The sequence below is a fragment of the Aquarana catesbeiana genome, linkage group LG05, assembly GCF_042186555.1.
Source record: "Aquarana catesbeiana isolate 2022-GZ linkage group LG05, ASM4218655v1, whole genome shotgun sequence".
In the NCBI taxonomy this organism is placed as follows: domain Eukaryota; kingdom Metazoa; phylum Chordata; class Amphibia; order Anura; family Ranidae; genus Aquarana; species Aquarana catesbeiana.
Genome location: NC_133328.1, coordinates 628,783,933 through 628,802,746, shown reverse-complemented (window position 1 = coordinate 628,802,746; position 18,814 = coordinate 628,783,933). Strand labels below are relative to the sequence as shown.

General features: G+C 47.9%; 1 protein-coding gene across 1 annotated transcript in view; it reads right to left on the bottom strand.

Annotated features, from left to right (window-relative positions):
- DENND3 (DENN domain containing 3) overlaps positions 1-10,735 on the bottom strand; it is a 129,814-nt gene extending 119,079 nt beyond the window's left edge. The window contains exon 1 of the mRNA XM_073632302.1: positions 6,859-10,735. Coding sequence (XP_073488403.1) covers positions 6,859-6,945 — 87 coding nt within the window. The 5' untranslated portion in view covers positions 6,946-10,735. The remainder of the gene's footprint in view (positions 1-6,858) is intronic.
- Between the last annotated feature and the right edge of the window lie 8,079 nt (positions 10,736-18,814).

The following is an 18,814-nucleotide window of genomic DNA, read 5'->3' as shown; positions in this document are numbered from 1 at the left end:
TCACATCTCCACTCCAAAACGCCTGAAAGTCAAACACGTTCTGGAACTTTCTTTTTTTAGGCAGATTTGGGCATTTTTCGGCTTTTTACATAGGTGACCTTTTGACCTGCACAAAATCGCGGCAAAAACGTGTCAAAAAAAATTTAAAAATCGCTGTAAAATCGCACGACTTTCTGCCTGAAAATGCTACGCTCAGCTGTGAATGGGGCCTTTAAAGTGATATTACACACACACTGTTTCATTTACATTATCCCTTATATTTCTGTATGTGGATGATGGCACTGTAATTATTTTAATTAAAAAAAAAAAAATCTAAGTACTGTATCTTTTTCCTAATCAATATACAACTGTCACATGACCCAGCTCTCTCCCAGTCTGTTTGCAGGGAAACAGTGGCAGGAGGAGCTTCTAGTCCTCTACTGCTGGTCACATGTTAAAAAAAACAAACGAAAAAAAACAGCTTTTGGAATACAGAGTAAAAATAAATAAATGTATATCAATAAATTGTTATAAATTGTCATACAAATATATATTTTAAATCAAATCTTTAGTATTTTTTTGGGCAATAACATAATGTGGGCAGATTTCTGCCAGTCACAGACACCTCCAGCCTGTGTCTTCGAATAATAGGGAGGTGAAGCCTCCATTAAGCTACATGTAATATCCCACCCCTCTGATTGCGTTTAGCTGGTTAGTGGGCATGGAGGAGGGAGGGAGGGAGTGGGCTGCCATTGACCACTGTGGATACGCCCACGTATGTGACTCTATAGTCACATGGGCTGATCAGATGTGATCGGGAGGAAATGCTCAGCATAGAAACTCACTGAAAACTGAGCATGTGCAGAGTTGCCACCACAGCTCCAAAATCCCTCGCTGAATTGGGGACAAGAACAGAAGGTGGAGACAGAGAACAGCAGGATCAACCAATTTTTTTGCAAAATACAGAAAACAAATCTCATAGTGACTGAGTGAGTATGAACAGCATGGAATACACCATTTATTGATAGTTTTTTTTTTTTTTACGATGTGGGTTTAGTGACAATTTATAATCTCTTACTACTAACAGAATTAGTTGCCTCATTAGACCAGAGGATTACACTGAGAGCCCCAGGGTTCCTCCAGAGATTGCTTGAGTTCCTTGAATAATGACCAGTGTTAAATGGCCCTTCTCCCTGATGGTCCACACATAGTTCTATGGCCAATGTCATGATGGTGCAGGTCCAGTGGAGTATGTAAAAATGACACTGGCAGGGAAGGGGTTAACACTAGGGGGCGATCAAGGGGTTAAGTGTGTTCCCTTGGTGTGTTCTAACTGTAAGGGGTGGAGATAGACTGCCAGGGACATGACAGAGATCACTGCTCCCGATGACAGGGAACAGAAGATCTCTGACATGTCACTAGGCAGAACAGGGAATCGCCTTGTTTACATAGGCAGTTCCCAGTTCTGCCTCTTTACACAGCGATTGCGGGTCGCCGGCGGACATCGAGTCCGTGGGACCCGCGGGCATGCTCCCACGGAGCGTGGCTGGTGTGCACGCGCGCCCGATATTCTCCTTGCACGGACCGACGTACAGGGACGTTGGTTTCGCGCAGGAGAGCCGACCTGCCGCAGTAAATGTATGTGAGCTAGTCGGCAAGTGGTTAAACCAAAGAAAAGGACCATTTTCAATAAGGATGGGGGAATCCCTCCTTCTGAGCCTTTGTATTTTGACAACGGGGAGATTTCCCCTCTGTCAGAACATAGTCATCAGCACTGCCGTCTATAGCCGGCGGCGCTGATCGAGAGAAAATTTTCAAACGGATTGGTCGATCAATAGACAACCAACCTGCCCACACAAGGCTCAAAATTTGACCGGTCCCTGCTGAAGCTCCCCTTTACTGCCCTCAGGCTGACATCGCTCCTCTTCTGGGTCCTAAGAGTACCCCGCAGCTGGACAGTTAAAAAGGTAATTGTCCACATCCCACAGGCAGTGACGCAGACACCTGGAAGAAGGACCCCAGTGGGAAGCAAACACCTGGAAGAAGGACCCCAGTGGGAAGCAAACACCTGGAAGAAGGACCCCAGTGCGAAGCACACACCTGGAAGAAGGACCCCAGTGGGAAGCAAACACCTGGAAGAAGGACCCCAGTGCGAAGCACACACCTGGAAGAAGGACCCCAGTGGGAAGCACACACCTGGAAGAAGGACCCCAGTGGGAAGCTGACACCTGGAAGAAGGACCCCAGTGCGAAGCTGACACCTGGAAGAAGGACCCCAGTGCGAAGCTGACACCTGGAAGAAGGACCCCAGTGCGAAGCTGACACCTGGAAGAAGGACCCCAGTGGGAAGCTGACACCTGGAAGAAGGACCCCAGTGGGAAGCTGACACCTGGAAGAAGGACCCCAGTGGGAAGCTGACACCTGGAAGAAGGACCCCAGTGGGAAGCTGACACCTGGAAGAAGGACCCCAGTGGGAAGCTGACACCTGGAAGAAGGACCCCAGTGGGAAGCTGACACCTGGAAGAAGGACCCCAGTGCGAAGCTGACACCTGGAAGAAGGACCCCAGTGCGAAGCTGACACCTGGAAGAAGGACCCCAGTGCGAAGCTGACACCTGGAAGAAGGACCCCAGTGCGAAGCAGACACCTGGAAGAAGGACCCCAGTGCGAAGCTGACACCTGGAAGAAGGACCCCAGTGCGAAGCTGACACCTGGAAGAAGGACCCCAGTGCGAAGCTGACACCTGGAAGAAGGACCCCAGTGGGAAGCTGACACCTGGAAGAAGGACCCCAGTGGGAAGCTGACACCTGGAAGAAGGACCCCAGTGGGAAGCTGACACCTGGAAGAAGGACCCCAGTGGGAAGCTGACACCTGGAAGAAGGACCCCAGTGGGAAGCTGACACCTGGAAGAAGGACCCCAGTGGGAAGCTGACACCTGGAAGAAGGACCCCAGTGCGAAGCTGACACCTGGAAGAAGGACCCCAGTGCGAAGCTGACACCTGGAAGAAGGACCCCAGTGCGAAGCTGACACCTGGAAGAAGGACCCCAGTGCGAAGCAGACACCTGGAAGAAGGACCCCAGTGCGAAGCAGACACCTGGAAGAAGGACCCCAGTGGGAAGCAGACACCTGGAAGAAGGACCCCAGTGGGAAGCAGACACCTGGAAGAAGGAACCCAGTGGGAAGCAGACACCTGGAAGAAGGACCCCACTGGGAAGCAGACACCTGGAAGAAGGACCCCAGTGGGAAGCAAACACCTGGAAGAAGGACCCCAGTACGAAGCAGACACCTGGAAGAAGGACCCCAGAGGGAAGCAGACACCTGGAAGAAGGACCCCAGTACGAAGCAGACACCTGGAAGAAGGACCCCAGAGGGAAGCAGACACCTGGAAGAAGGACCCCAGTACGAAGCAGACACCTGGAAGAAGGACCCCAGAGGGAAGCAGACACCTGGAAGAAGGACCCCAGAGGGAAGCAGACACCTGGAAGAAGGACCCCAGAGGGAAGCAGACACCTGGAAGAAGGACCCCAGAGGGAAGCAGACACCTGGAAGAAGGACCCCAGAGGGAAGCAGACACCTGGAAGAAGGACCCCAGAGGGAAGCAGACACCTGGAAGAAGGACCCCAGAGGGAAGCAGACACCTGGAAGAAGGACCCCAGAGGGAAGCAGACACCTGGAAGAAGGACCCCAGAGGGAAGCAGACACCTGGAAGAAGGACCCCAGAGGGAAGCAGACACCTGGAAGAAGGACCCCAGTGCAAAGCAGACACCTGGAAGAAGGACCCCAGTGCAAAGCAGACACCTGGAAGAAGGACCCCAGTGCAAAGCAGACACCTGGAAGAAGGACCCCAGTGGGAAGCAGACACCTGGAAGAAGGACCCCAGTGGGAAGCAAACAAAAGATGTGCTGGAAGATCACATGACCGCGACTTAAAGTGAATTGTGATAAGCATTATTCTAGCAAACAGCAATGGAGGCCTAAAAGTTCAGCTTGCTTACATCACAGTGATGAGCTCTGTGGAGCATTTTTGCCTGTGCTATGTTGTGGGGTTTTTTTTTTTTTTTTTTTACATTTTCTTTCTCACATTCCTTTATCTCAAGGCAATGTGTTCTGCAGCATGTCGCAATAAAATGCTGTCTTCCTCATTTTTGTTACAGCACATACCAACTGAACTGTCTGCCTTGATCAGTGTAGTTCCAATGCATGGACAACGCAGCCCAACACACGTGGTGAAAGTGAGCCTTGAACCATATAAATAAAGGCTGACCATTATAAGCATCCCATTATGTCCCCCTCCTGTAATGGTCACTTTTGTTAAACTTTTCTCTCTTGTAAACATGGAAAAGATAAGCCCCCCCCTGAAATAAAAAAAGGAATCCATATACTGAATACTATCATTGCAGGTATTAGAGTGGTTCTAAAAGCTTAAGGTTTTTACCCCAATATATTCAATACATTAAAGGTAAAAAAAACCTTCTGGGTGCAGCCCGATGCCCCCTTTATACTTACCTGAGCCCCATCACGATCCAGCGCTGTGCATGAGAGCGGCAGCTCTCCTGGTCCCCTCTCTCCTCATTGGCTCTCACAGCAAGGAGAGCCATGGGCCCCTACTGCTGTCAAGCACAGCCAATGAGGAGAGAGCGGAGGGGGGGGGGTGCCAGTGAGCAAACCTGCTTGAGTGCCCCCATGGCAAGAGGCTTGCTGTTGGGGCACTCGGCAGGGGGGAGCCAGGACCACCGGTGGGGGGGGACCCAAAAAAGAGGTTTGGGGCTGCTCTGTGCAAAACCATCACACAGAGCAGATAACATTATTATTTCTTTCCTTTTAGAACCTGTGTGTGTCCCAGAAGACAAGCTGGCCATTCACAAAGCACCGCACGACTCACACATGCGCAGACGGAAACCGGAAGGCTCCACTGCCGCTTTCCCTTAGTTGGAATGGCGGCCCCTGCACCTGATCCAATGGACGGATCGGCCTCGGGGGGCCCCGACATTGCGGTCTCTCTGTCGCCCCGCGACAGGGAGTGTCCTTATTAAAAGTCAGCTGCTACAGTGTTTGTAGCTGCTGACTTTTCTTTTTTAAAAAAAATTTGCGGCTGGAACACCGCTTTAAGGTTTAAAAAAAAAAAAAAAAAAAAAAAAAAAAAAAAAACACAACTTTTGGGTGTAGCCCCCCCCTTATACTTAAAGTGGGGTTCCACACAAAAATACCTCAAAAATTCTAAAAAAAAAAAAAAACCAAAAAAACATTTGGATATTTTTTTTTTTCCACTTACCTCTAAATGCCTGTTGCTAGGTGGTCCCTCGTAGTCTGCTTCTTCCTTTGCCTGGGCTGGTGACATCACTTCCCCCTCGGCACAGGAAGGGCTCCGCTCTGCTCCCTCCCTCCTGTCAATCATCTGGGACCCATTACAGGTCCCAGGTGATTGAGCGGCCAATCACGGCACCGCTCACGCATGCGCAGTGGGTGCCAGGCTGTGAAGCCACAGCTCGGCACCCACAGTTGAAATGCCGGCGCCGACGAGCGGAGGGGGGGGGGGCGGGGACGAGCGGGGCTTCGTTCCCCCGCATCGCTGGACCCAGGGACAGGTAAGTGTCCAATTAAAAGTCAGCAGCTGCAGTATGTGTAGCTGCTGACTTTTAATTTTTTTTTTTGACAGCCCCCCTGGGTGGAACTCCTCTTTAACTGAGCCACATCTTGATTCAGCACTGTACACGAAAGCAGCGGTTCTCTTCACTCTCTCTCCCTCCTCACAGTGCAGATTAATAGCAGCGGGAGCCATTGGCTCCCATCAACCCAATCCTTTGAAAAGGGAGCACGGGACGGGGCAACATCAACCCATTGTAAGCCGCATGAGTACCGCATTGAGCCTGCATGAGAACCCCCTTAGCAAGCAGCTTGCTGGGGGGGGGGGGGGGGGGTACTAAAAGAAGGAGGAGGCAGGAAGAGCCAGAAGTGCTGGCGGGAGACCCCAAGAAGAGGAGGATCCGGGCTGCTCTGTGCAAAACCAGAGCAGGGAAGTATAACATGTTTATCATTTTAGAGAAAAAAAAAAAAAAAGCAAAGGTTTAATATCACTTTAGGCTCTGTTCACAATACTGTGATAGCAAAGTCGTGCGACTTTGCCCTGCAACTTCCTTCCCACTTGATCAAACTTGGATGCCATTTTGGAGCCTGTACAAGGGCTGAAATCGCACCAAAGTCGGAGCGACTTGTGTGGTATCAGTTAAGACGGCTCTCATAGGGAAACATTGAATTTGACATGTCATGCGACTTGGGGTCTCACAAGTCAGATCCCATGTCGCAGCAGTGTGAACCCAGCCTTCAGGAAAATAAAGCAAAAAACACAGAAGTAAACACTCTCGGCAACAAATGTATGTTATAGAAGCCAAAACTTTTTTTTTTTTTTTTATTTGGGGAAGACTTCCCTTCACCCTCCATCCCATAGTGACTAAGGGAAGTCCCTCTAAAGCGAGGGAATCCCTGGTTGTCACCAGTACATAGATTTCCCCTCTGTCCTTGGTGACAAGCAAAAACGTGCAATTTTCTTTCACTTTTAGTGATAATGGTAGACAAAATAAACAAAGGGGAACACCGAAAGCAATAAAAAAAAAACGACAGGAGTTCTTCTAACCCATCTCCGCTCTATCCAAAGCTAAAAAATGCTTTTGCCTTTAAATTATAACTTTAATGGACGTCTCTGGCTAGCTGATAGGTTTAACACAGGCAGGACAAAAAAAAAAAAAAAAAATGGCTCTCCGCACCACATCTGCTGTCTTCTCTAAATAATGTATCAGCTCTTTCGTTAAGAGTTTTTTTTTTTTTTTCTCTAAAGTGAAACTGCGTTCAGAAAGCCATCACAACATGACGTCCGGCTCCTCTTACCTTGTTTATCTCCCTCAGTTTGTCGGTGGAAGCCCCAACAAGCACACAGATCTCCAGTAACCCCGAGGGCAGCTGCGAGTCTTCCATCTTCACAAACCCGTCTGAAAGGTCCCGGTGGGCCAAGCGCAGGTAAGAGCAATAAAAACCCACCGATGGGTACTAGCCGAGTCTGCAAGTTCATGGAAGCCAAAAAGAGGAAGAGTGCCAAGGCATGGAAGAGATCTCAAAAATAAATAAACAAAACAAATATGAAAACACGAGGGAGCAGGACAATCTCACCGAAGGTGAAGTAGTGCGTCAAACTAGATCCAGAGGTCAACGGCTCCAATTAAATAATCCTAAAAACTGATCAGCACCTAACAATTCGAAAATACTTCCAAAGCTTCAAATTGGTAGAATTAAACATGTATCCAAGGCTGGGATGCAATCATAGTGATGATACAGGATCCACATTTTTTTTTTTTTTGGCCACCAATTCTTGTCTCATTCTATAAAATTCTGGTGGATACAAATGTATCAATTCAGCATTGGTGAAAAAAAAATTACTTCTATGCAGTAGTAGATGCAAAGAGATACACGAGATTCAGTTTTTAAAAAATACTGCTTTACCAAATTTTCCAGCTATCCAAAATTCAGCCACAAAGGTTAGACCTAAAATTTTGAAAGCATCCAGGAGTAGACAAAGCCAAATTTGGGAAGGTGTAGAAGTGCAACACTGACTAAGGAACTTAAATTAGTTAACAATATATTATGCTAGAGTTTATCAATAATTTAAAGCAAGGCTGGACAAATCCCAGGTGCCAGGAAGCAAACGCTCCATAAGAATTAAAGCCGGGGTCCAACTATTGAAGTCTTCTCTCGTTGTGGTCAATGGAGCTGGCTCCTGAATTGCATATTGATTTGACTACTGCCTTTAAATTGTGGGGGGTAGACAACAGGATGTCTTGGGTCGGAGAGTGACTAGTAGTAAAAAAAAAAGTTGCCTTTTTTAAGACTGGAAAAGGAAAAAACATAAAAAGTGGTCCAAGGCTCTTCTAGACATGTCTTCAGTTAGGAAACAGAAATGGTAAATTTTCCAGGAACACCACGAAGAAGGTACCAGAATCCAGAACGATGGCTTGGGTCTGGGAGTGACCAGTAGTCCCTCTAACTTGGCTTAAGGCTTGAATAGGCAAATACATATGAAAAGCCCCGAGGCTCTTCTAGAAGTGTCTTCACTTAGGTAAACAGAAATGGTGAGGTCTCCGGGAACACCACAAGGAAGGTACCAGAATCCAAAACGATGGCTCAGGAAAAGCAATATAAAAGTGAAAATCTCACCTTCAAAAATGATCAACCTCAACAAAGAAGATTCCAGGAGGACAACTCAAACTATCCAGAAGCCGAGGTAGTCTTGAAGCTTAGATTTTGGTAGACACCCACTAAGAGGAGGCAAATTTCCTCAAGCAGTAGTTCAACAATCACGTGCTGGAGGAGAAGAGTTTCACAGGGCTTTACAGTTTGACGGTTAAAAGTTGTTCAGCACAGCAAAATAGAAATTGAGGAACAGTAGTGTAGAGTGGGAGGCTCAGCCAACAAAATTGGTGCACTGTTTTTTGTGACAAGCTATATTAAGGACAGTAATGTAGGAGAAAAACGGAGGGATAGTCAGGATCGGGAGGAACTGCAATTTGGGATCAGAGCCAGGAAAATACACAGAACCCAGAAATACAGCAAGAGTGTAGACAGGATCAGGTGGGTAGTGCAGGATCAGGATCAGCACAATAGGATCAGGATGGTCGTGTTGAAGACAAAGCTAGCAATATAAAAAGATTAGGAGGCTAGAACAGAGGCACAGTGAAGGAGATGGCCAGGATCAACGGCTAATCCAAATTCTGAGCTGGATGGATAAACAGGATAAAGGCAACTAATGCAGAGGCACAGCTGGGTGTACACCTAGCATCAGGATTCTGACCCGGGGGGGGAAGGGGGGGGGGGACGACTGCTAGGTGGACGTTCAGGCTGAGAGCTGCAGTCCAGGATCACCGATTAGTGGGTATCCGGTGTGAGGTGTACTGCAAAGAGGGTGACCTGGGTTAGGAGTGCAGCTTACAAATATCCAGCATCAAACGTCCATCCCAGGAGTACAGCTTTGTGACTGAGTTTAGAAGTGCAGCTTTAAATGTATCCAGGAATTAGGGGTACAGCTTTTGGGTTTAGCAGCTCAGGAGTGCAGCTATGTGGACATCCAGGATCAGGAGTGCAGTTTAGGAGTACAGCTCTGTGGACATCCAGGGTTAGGAGTACAGCTATGTGGATATCCAGGATCGGGAGCGCAGTTTAGGAGTACAGCTATGTGGATATCCAGGATCGGGAGCGCAGTTTAGGAGTACAGCTATGTGGATATCCAGGATCGGGAGCGCAGTTTAGGAGTACAGCTATGTGGATATCCAGGATCGGGAGCGCAGTTTAGGAGTACAGCTATGTGGATATCCAGGATCGGGAGTGCAGTTTAGGAGTACAGCTATGTGGATATCCAGGATCGGGAGCGCAGTTTAGGAGTACAGCTATGTGGATATCCAGGATCAGGAGTGCAGTTTAGGAGTACAGCCAGGTAGATATCCAGGATCGGGAGTGCAGCTCGACATCCAGGATAAGAGCTGCAGTTCCGAGTACTGTTATGTGGAGTGTAAGTCCAGTTTATAGGTACAACTATCCAGGATAAAGAGCGCAGCCCCAGGAATGTAGCCTCGGCTGGAATGCAGACTGTGGAGTGTAGATGGATGAATTTCCAGGCTCAGGTATGTAGTGGAAGAAAAAAAAAAAAAAAAGCTGTGCAGGAAAACACATCAGGGACAATACATATCAGCTGTGCAGTCCAATGCCGGTGAGTGAATAGCCGGGACTAAGGAGGTAGTGCAAGCCAGCCAGGTTCAGAAGAACAGTCCAACTGTACAAGTAGGTGGTACCCAGGTTCTGGGGGGGGGGACAGGATGAGGAAAGCAGAGCAGGACGGGCAGGCTGAGGAAAGCAGCACAGGAGGGATCAGGACAGGCGGGATCTTAGAATCAGGACAGGAGGGATCAGGACAGGAGGGACCAGGACAGGATCTTAGAATCAGGACAGGAGGGATCAGGGAAGCAAGGTAGGATCAGAAAAGGCAGGACAGGAGGGATCAGAAAAGGCAGGACAGGAGGGATCAGAAAAGGCAGGACAGGAGGGATCAGGAAAGGCAGGACAGGAGGGATCAGGAAAGGCAGGACAGGAGGGATCAGGAAAGGCAGGACAGGAGGGATCAGGACAGGAGGGATCAGAGGTGCAGGACACGAGGGATCAGGACAGGCAGTACAGGAGGGATCGGAGGTGCAGTACACAAGGGATCAGGACAGGCAGTACAGGAGGGATCAGAGGTGCAGGACACGAGGGATCAGGACAGGTTGGGATCAGGGAGGCTAGGTAGGATCAGAGGAGCAGGACAGGAGGGATCAGGACAGGAGGGATCAGGACAGGCAGTACAGGAGGGATCAGGACAGGAGGGATCAGGGAAGCTAGGTAGGATCAGAGGAGCAGGACAGGATGGATCAGGACAGGCAGTACAGGAGGGATCAGTGAAGCTATGTAAGATCAGAGGAGTAGGACAGGATGGATCAGGACAGGCAGGATCAGCAAATCAGGAGAGGAAGGATCAGAGAAGTACAAGGCAGGCAGGATCAGAGAAGCAGGCAGCAGTCCAGCCAGGTACAATCCGGGATCAGAAGGCCGCAGAGCAGTGCCCAGGCTGGGATCCTCCACGTACAGTCCGCCCTGCACCCATCTCAGCAGAGCCCGGCACCTTCAGCGCCTCTGCAGCACCGTCACCTCTCTGACACCCGGGGGACTGACTCTACCCAAACCACGCCCAAAGCCACTTAGACCCGGCCTGAAAACTCCGCCTACAACTCGTTGCTCTATCGCCAACTACAAACAAACCCGCCAGGTAACTCCACCCACAACAGACCCCGGAGACGGTAACTATAGCAGCGAAAGTTTGGTAGCCACGCCCCAGAATCCGGAGAGCCTATGCTCCGTGTTTGCCAAACATCCCCGCAGCAAGCGAGCGTAGCCGCGCCTCAGAGGGCGTGGTTTCGAGCTCACAAGGTCCCCCCCCTAGACCCATGTGAGGTGTGCGTGTAAATGAAACCACGCCCCTAGTCTGAGGTGCTGGGCGGGAAATGCCTGCTTCTAGTTTACCTCACGGGGTGAGGGGGCGGGGCCACCTGAGGGTTGATGTGTGAGGGAATGTAATGATGGCTGATGATAAAAGTGTATTAAGGGTTTCAGTCAGTGCACAGTGCAGGTCAATGTGTAAAATACAGTCTACAGGAGGAGGTTACAGTACAATGGTGTGAAAAAGTCCTATTGGGATTTAAAGTGACTCTGTCATGAGAAAAGTATAGCGGCCGCCATTGCTGACCGCTCTAATAAAGAGACCCTGTCACCTGACCATTCTAATAAATATTCTTTCCCTTCAGATTATATGCCTTTAACCCCTCAACGCTGGCTCTACGTATATATACGGCAGCGCAGAGGAAGGCTTTGGCCGGTCTCACGCTGCTGCAGTGCAGTTTGGACGTAGATCGGGTGTACCTGCGGTATTTTTTTTTTTGTGCGGTTAACCTGCGTTTTCCCACGTCACGTGTTTTTGCCATGTTTTCTGCATCTTTGGTGCGTTTTTCAGAAAACACGCCAAAATAGAAAGTCTATGACCGCACAAAAAACAAAAGGTACACCTGCTCTACATCTGCAGCCAAACCGCAACGCAGCAGTGTGAAACCGACCTTTACCCCCCCAAGCTGCCATATCTTTGCATACAGCCTGCGTCCCTTGTTTGTACTGGGAACGCGCTCGCCACAGCACCCCCAGCGCAGTGACCGCAATGTCATCCACAACTTCTATCTGCATTTAATTAGCCTCAGAACCCGTGTAATTCAAAGATGTTTGGGTTTAAAGGGATGAGGTGGCAACTCTATCCCTGACCTGTCTGGTGTGTTCCTTGGTCTTCGTGATGCTGTTTGTTCACTAAGGTTCTCTAAGAGCCGGTTCACACAGGGGCGACTTGTCAGGCGACCTAGCCGCCTGACAAGTCGCCTCCCATTCTGTACAATGGAACCGTTCTAATAGGAGCGACGCAAGTTGCTCCGACTTAGAAAAAGGTTCCTGTACTACTTTGGGGGCGACTTGCATAGACTTCTATACAGAAGTCGTTTTGCAAGTCGCCGTGGAAGTCGTGTGCAGGTTGCCTCGGTGAGGCGACCTGCAAGTCGTGCCGCCCCTGTGTGAACCGGGGCTAACAAACCTCTGAGGGCTTCAAAGAACAGCTGTATTTATACTGAGATTAAATTACACACAGGTGGACTCTATTTACTAATTAGGTGACTTCTGAAGGAAATTAGTTCCACTAGATTTTAGTTGGGGGTATCAGAGTAAAGGGGGCTGAATACAAATGCACATATACACTTACAATTTTCACATATTTATTTGTAAACAATTTTAAAAAACAGTTATCATTTTAAAAACATCCCTGGGAATTACAGACCAGTTAGCCTAACATCAATAGTATGTAAAATCTTGGAGGGATGATAAGGGACTATATACAAGATTTTAGTAATAAGAACGATATCATTAGCAGTAATCAGCATGGATTCATGAAGAATCGTTCTTGCCAAACCAATCTATTAACCTTCTATGAGGAGGTGAGTTGCCATCTAGATAAAGGAAGGCCCGTAGACGTGGTGTATCTGGATTTTGCAAAAGCATTTGACACAGTTCCCCATAAACGTGTACTGTACAAAATAAGGTGCGTTGGCATGGACCATAGGGTGAGTACATGGATTGAAAACTGGCTACAAGGGCGAGTTCAGAGGGTGGTGATAAATGGGGAGTACTCGGAATGGTCAGGGGTGGGTAGTGGGGTTCCCCAGGGTTCTGTGCTGGGACCAATCCTATTTAATTTGTTTATAAACGACCTGGAGGATGGGCTAAACAGTTCAATCTCTGTATTTGCGGACAATACTAAGCTAAGCAGGGCAATAACTTCTCCGCAGGACGTGGAAACCTTGCAAAAAGACCTGAACAAATTAATGGGGATGGCGACTACATGGCAAATGAGGTTCAATGTAGAAAAATGTAAAATAATGCATTTGGGTGGCAAAAATATGAATGCAATCTACCGTATTTATCGGCGTATAACACGCACTTTTTTCCCCTTAAAATCAGGGGAAAGTCGCAGGTGCGTGTTATACGCCGATCCCCTGCGATCCCGAGCTGTCAAAGTGTCAAAATCGCCGACCGCAATTTGAAAATGGCACCGCCGGCGCCGAAATACACAGAACCGGTCCTCGGCTCTTTCCGGCGGCTCTCGTTTACTTTCGGCTCCACTCGTAGTCCCGAGCGGAGCTATCCGAACCTACTCGGATAGCTCCGCTCGGGACTACGAGTGGAACCGAAAGTGAACGAGAGCCGCCGGAAAGAGCCGAGGACCGGCTCTGTGTATTTCGGCGCCGGCTGCGCCATTTTCAAATCGCGGTCGGCGATTTTGAAGCCCACAAAGCAGGGACAGGGAATCGAAGCCTGCACTGGGGACAAGGCTGCACTGGGGAAGGCTGCACTGGGGAAGGCTGCACTGAGAAGGCTGCACTGAGAAGGCTGCACTGACAAGGCTGCACTGACAAGGCTGCACTGGAGAAGGCTGCACTGGAGAAGGCTGCACTGACATGGCTGCACTGACATGGCTGCACTGGGACATGGCTGCACTGAGAAGGCTGCACTGACATGGCTGCACTGGGGCAAGGCTGCACTGAGAAGGCTGCACTGACATGGCTGCACTGGGACATGGCTGCACTGAGAAGGCTGCACTGACATGGCTGCACTGGGGCAAGGCTGCACTGAGAAGGCTGCAATGATCGGCATTTAAATGTAAGTTTTTTTCCCTTCAACTTCCCTCCTAAAAGTTTTTTTTTCCTTAAAATTCCCTCCTAAATTGGGGTGCGTGTTATACGCCGATAAATACGGTATACACTGGGGGGAGAACCTCTGGGGGAATCTAGGATGGAAAAGGACCTGGGGGTCCTAGTAGATGATAGGCTCAGCAATGGCACGCAATGCCAAGCTGCTGCTAATAAAGCAAACAGAATATTGGCATTAAAAGGGGGATCAACTCCAGAGATAAAACGATAATTCTCCCGCTCTACAAGACTCTGGTCCGGCCGCACCTGGAGTATGCTGTCCAGTTCTGGGCACCAGTCCTCAGGAAGGATGTACTGGAAATGGAGCGAGTACAAAGAAGGGCAACAAAGCTAATAAAGGGTCTGGAGGATCTTAGTTATGAGGAAAGGTTGCGAGCACTGAACTTATTCTCTCTGGAGAAGAGACGCTTGAGAGGGGATATGATTTCAATTTACAAATACTGTACTGGTGACCCCACAATAGGGATAAAACTTTTTCGCAGAAGAAAGTTTAATAAGACTCGGGGCCACTCATTACAATTAGAAGAAAAGAGGTTTAACCTTAAACTATGTAGAGGGTTCTTTACTGTAAGAGCGGCAAGGATGTGGAATTCCCTTCCACAGGCGGTGGTCTCAGCGGGGGGGCATTGATAGCTTCAAGAAACTATTAGATAATCACCTGAATGACCGCAACATACAGGGATATACAATGTAATACTGACACATAATCACACACATGGGTTGGACTTGATGGACGTGTGTCTTTTTTCAACCTCACCTACTATTTTCCTTCCACTTCACAATTATGTGCCACTTTGTGTTGGTCTATCACATAAAATCCCAATAAAATAAATTTACGACTTTTGATTGTAACATGACAAAATGTGGAAAATTTCAAGGGGTGTGAATACATTTTCAAGGCACTGTATGTGATTGTGAGCAAGGACAAGGTCATCCAGCACCCAAAGCAAAGCTTGCAAAGTGCCCCCCCCCCCCCCCCCCCTTCCTCGAATCACACTCTCATGTCCATATGTACAGGGGCTAGGTTGGTACTGAGTGCAAAAATGACAGCCACTGCACCCCCCCACCACCACCACCACCACCACCACAGCACCCAAGGTGGCCTTTCCTACCACTGAGTTGGCTCTGATCAGTAAGTGACAGGGTGTCACCAGAGCAGAAATGACAGAAAATCCCCCTGGGGGGGACACAGATTTGGAGCTCCTGTTTCAAGCAAAATAGAGAGGACACCACACTGAGCTGCTTGTCGAAAATTCTTGTTGCCTGGCAATCTTGGTTTTTTTTAATCACTGGCCAGAGAGAAGGCAGATCAGTAGTTCTGACTTCCCTTGTCACTTGCTGCATGTTTTTTCTACTTTTCGACTCCACAGATAGCCAGGCAGTTAGCATTTCCAGCATTAAAACAAATACATTTCCTATGACTATGATTCCCAATAGACACAAAGTTCTGGGCTCTCTTCACTTAATACAGAAGGCTTATGTTTTGAAAGCTGATCTTCAGGCATGCAGATAATTACACAGATGAATTACATATAAGGGAACTGTGTGCCTGCCAAAGGATTTGTATTTCTGCCCATCCAGTTCGGAGATCTACACAGCTCTGACACACAGCACAGCTCTGTCTGGCAGGGCAGGAGACCTGATTTTTCTCTGCTCCAGTTAAATTGCACTAATGCCGCGTACACGCGATCGGAAATCCGGCCAGCAAAAGACCGATGAGAGTTTTTGGTCGTAAAAATGTGACCGTGTGTATGCTCCGTCGGACTTTTGCTGGCGGAATTCCCGCCAGCAAAAGATTGAGAGAAGGTTCTCGATTTTTCGGTCGGAAAAAGTTCCTATCCCAAAATGCGATCGTCTGTACAAATGCGCGCAAAATTCCTATGCATGCTCGGAAACAATTCCACGCATGCTCGGAAGCATTGAACTTCATTTTCTCGGCTCGTCGTAGTGTTGTACGTCACCGCGTTCTTGACGGTCGAAAGTTCAGAAAACTTTTGTGTGACCGTGTGTATGCAAGCCAAGCTTGAGCGGAATTCCATCGGAAAGAACATCCAAGTTTTTTCTGACGGAAAATCCGCTCCTGTGTACGCGGCATTACAGGTCTAAATCCTTACCCAGTCTGTGATTGGACAGGAGCAGACTGATAAGTTAAAGCGGGGGTCCACCTAAACCGCCAAAAAAAAAAATATTAAAAGCCAGCAGCTACAAATACTGCAGCTGCTGACTTTTAATAAATGGCCACTTACCTGTCCCAGGGTCCAGCGATGTCGACAGGGGACGCCGAGAACCCGCTTGGTTCTCAGCAGCTGCCACCGCCATCCTAGGTATGGGAATCAGGAAGTGAAGCGTTGCGGCATCACTTCCCAGTTCCCTACTGCGCATGCGCGAGTCGCACTGCGCTTCCTAACTGGCCCCCCGCTGTCTCTGGGACCCGCGTGTATCCCAGCAGACAGCGCGGTGGGGACGGGAAGAGGCATGGACTCCCATTGGAGTCTTAGACAGGTATCTGCACCCCCCTCCCCCCTGAAAGGTGCCAAATGTGACACCGGAGGGGGGGAGGGTTCCGAAAAGCGGAAGTTCCATTTTTGTGTGGAACTCCGCTTTAATCTATCTGTCAACTCTGATCTCTCCTCCTATCAGCATGTCCCTAGCACCGCAGCACAACTGGCTGGCTCCTTGTGCTGCTTCTCAATCTCCAAGTCCAAGCTCTGCTGTACAGTGCACTCCAGAGGCGGATACCAAGTCTAATTCTTACACTGCTTGCATTTAACCACTTTGCCTCTCAGATTGCTGCACCCCCGCTATGGACCAGAGTCAGTTTCACATTTCTGCTATGGACCTGTATATTCGGCAATAACATTTTCCTGAAGATAACAAGATAATACATATATATTTTTTATTTTAATTTTTTTTAATACAAATAAGGCTTTATTTTCATGATATTGTCTTGCAACATTTATTTTTTTTCTCGCAATCCTAAAACGCAACAAAACTAAACAAATGCACTTTTTCTTTTTTTTTTCAGCAGTGTTAGTTTAAAGTGTTTGTAAAGGTAAAAAAACACTAAAAAAACAGACATATCTATACTTACCTGCTCTGTGCAATGGAATTGCACAGAGCACCCGCAAACCTCCTCTTCTCGAGTCCCCCGCCGGCGCTCCTGGCCCCTCCTCTCTGTCCAGTGCCCCCATAGCAAGCCACTTCCCATGGAGGGGGGGGCATTCGTGTGCGTGCTCGCTCCTGAGCCCTGTTGTTTTGCGTTCATTGACACAGACAGAGGGACTCAACCCCGCCCCCCGCTCCCTTGTCACTGGCTTTGATTGACAGCGAGACCCGGAAGTGAAGGGAGAGAAGAGTTGCAGATGCGCACAGCGCTGGATCCAATGAGGGATCAGGTGAGTAAAGGGGGTGGGGGATGCTGATGCCTAAACATTTTTTACCTTAATGCAAGGAATTTATAAAAAAATGTATGCATTTTAACCACTTGCCGACCAGCCGCTGTCATTATACTGCGGCAGGTCGGCTCGTTCCCGCAAATCGCCGTAGGTGTGCGTCGGCTCCTTTTAGTGCCATAGGAAGCGCGCCCGCTGCACAGCGGGGGACCCAATGCGCGTGGCCAGCGCCTGCGATGTCCGCCCGTCGCCCACGATCGCAGGAAAGAGAGCCAGAACCAGGATCTGTCAATGTAAACAGACAGATCCCCGTTCTGACAGGGGAGGAGAGAGAGAGATCTGCTGTTCCTAGTGATTAGGAACAGCGACCTCTCTCCTCCTCCAGTCGGTCTCCTCCCCCCACAGTTAGAAACACCTCCCTAGGGAACACGTTAAACCCCTTCCCTGCCAGTGACATCTAGACAGTAATCACTGCATTTTTTTAGAACGGATCGCTGTATAAATGTCAATGGTCCCAAAAAAGTGTCAAAACTGTCCGATCTGTCCGCCGCAGTCCCGCAAAAAATCGCAGATCGACGCTATTACTAGTAAAAAATAAATAAAGTATAAAAATGCCACAAATCTATCTCCTATTTTGTAGACGCTATAACTTTTGTGCAAACCAATCAATATACGCTTATTGCGATTTTTTTTTTTTTTACCAAAAATATGTAGAAGAATACATATCGGCCTAAACTGATGAAGACATTTTTTTTTTGGTATATTTATTATAGCAAAAAGTAAAAAATATTGTTTTTTTTTTTTTTTTCAAAATTGTCGCTCATTTTTTGTTTATAGCGCAAAAAATAAAGACCGCAGAGCAGATTGAATACCACCAAAAGAAAGCTCTATTTGTGGGAAAAAAAGGACGTCAATTTTGTTTGGGTGCAACGTCGCACGACCGCGCGATTGTCAGTTAAAGCGACGCAGTGCCGTGTCGCAAAAAAATGGCCTGGTCATTAAGAGGGAAAATCTTCCGGTCTGTAAGTGGTTAAACTGTAATATGTCCTCTTTAAAACACTAAAATTATGAATCTGTTACAAAGCATTACGAAGTTACAAATTAAATAAAGTTTTTATTTTCAAATGGGAAATGTGTAAGTATATGTTACATATTTAAAAATATTAATAAATATATCAAAGAAAAAAAATGATATTAATAGGTAACAAAATAGAAACAAACAAGAAAATCAGCAGGAAAATAATATTTCAAAAGAGGAAACTAAGGAGTTAATTAGGACGGATTAGAGAAAAGGGTTAAGGGATTAAACAAAGGCACATTTTATTAAGAAAAAACTTTTTTTTTTACTTGCCAGGTTGCTATGATTTCATCTGCCTATCAAAGTTTACCCCTTTGATCTGCAGATGAATGAACAAAATGATACAAGTGTAATAATATGCTACATTGTATCTTTGTATAATTACAGTCTGAGTAGTGTTGCTTATAAACACTAATTCCATCTGCTTTTTTGACAGCTAGAGCTGCGCATGCGCAGTGTTGACGTCACGGCAGCTGATTAACATATCAGCTGGAGCGATGTTG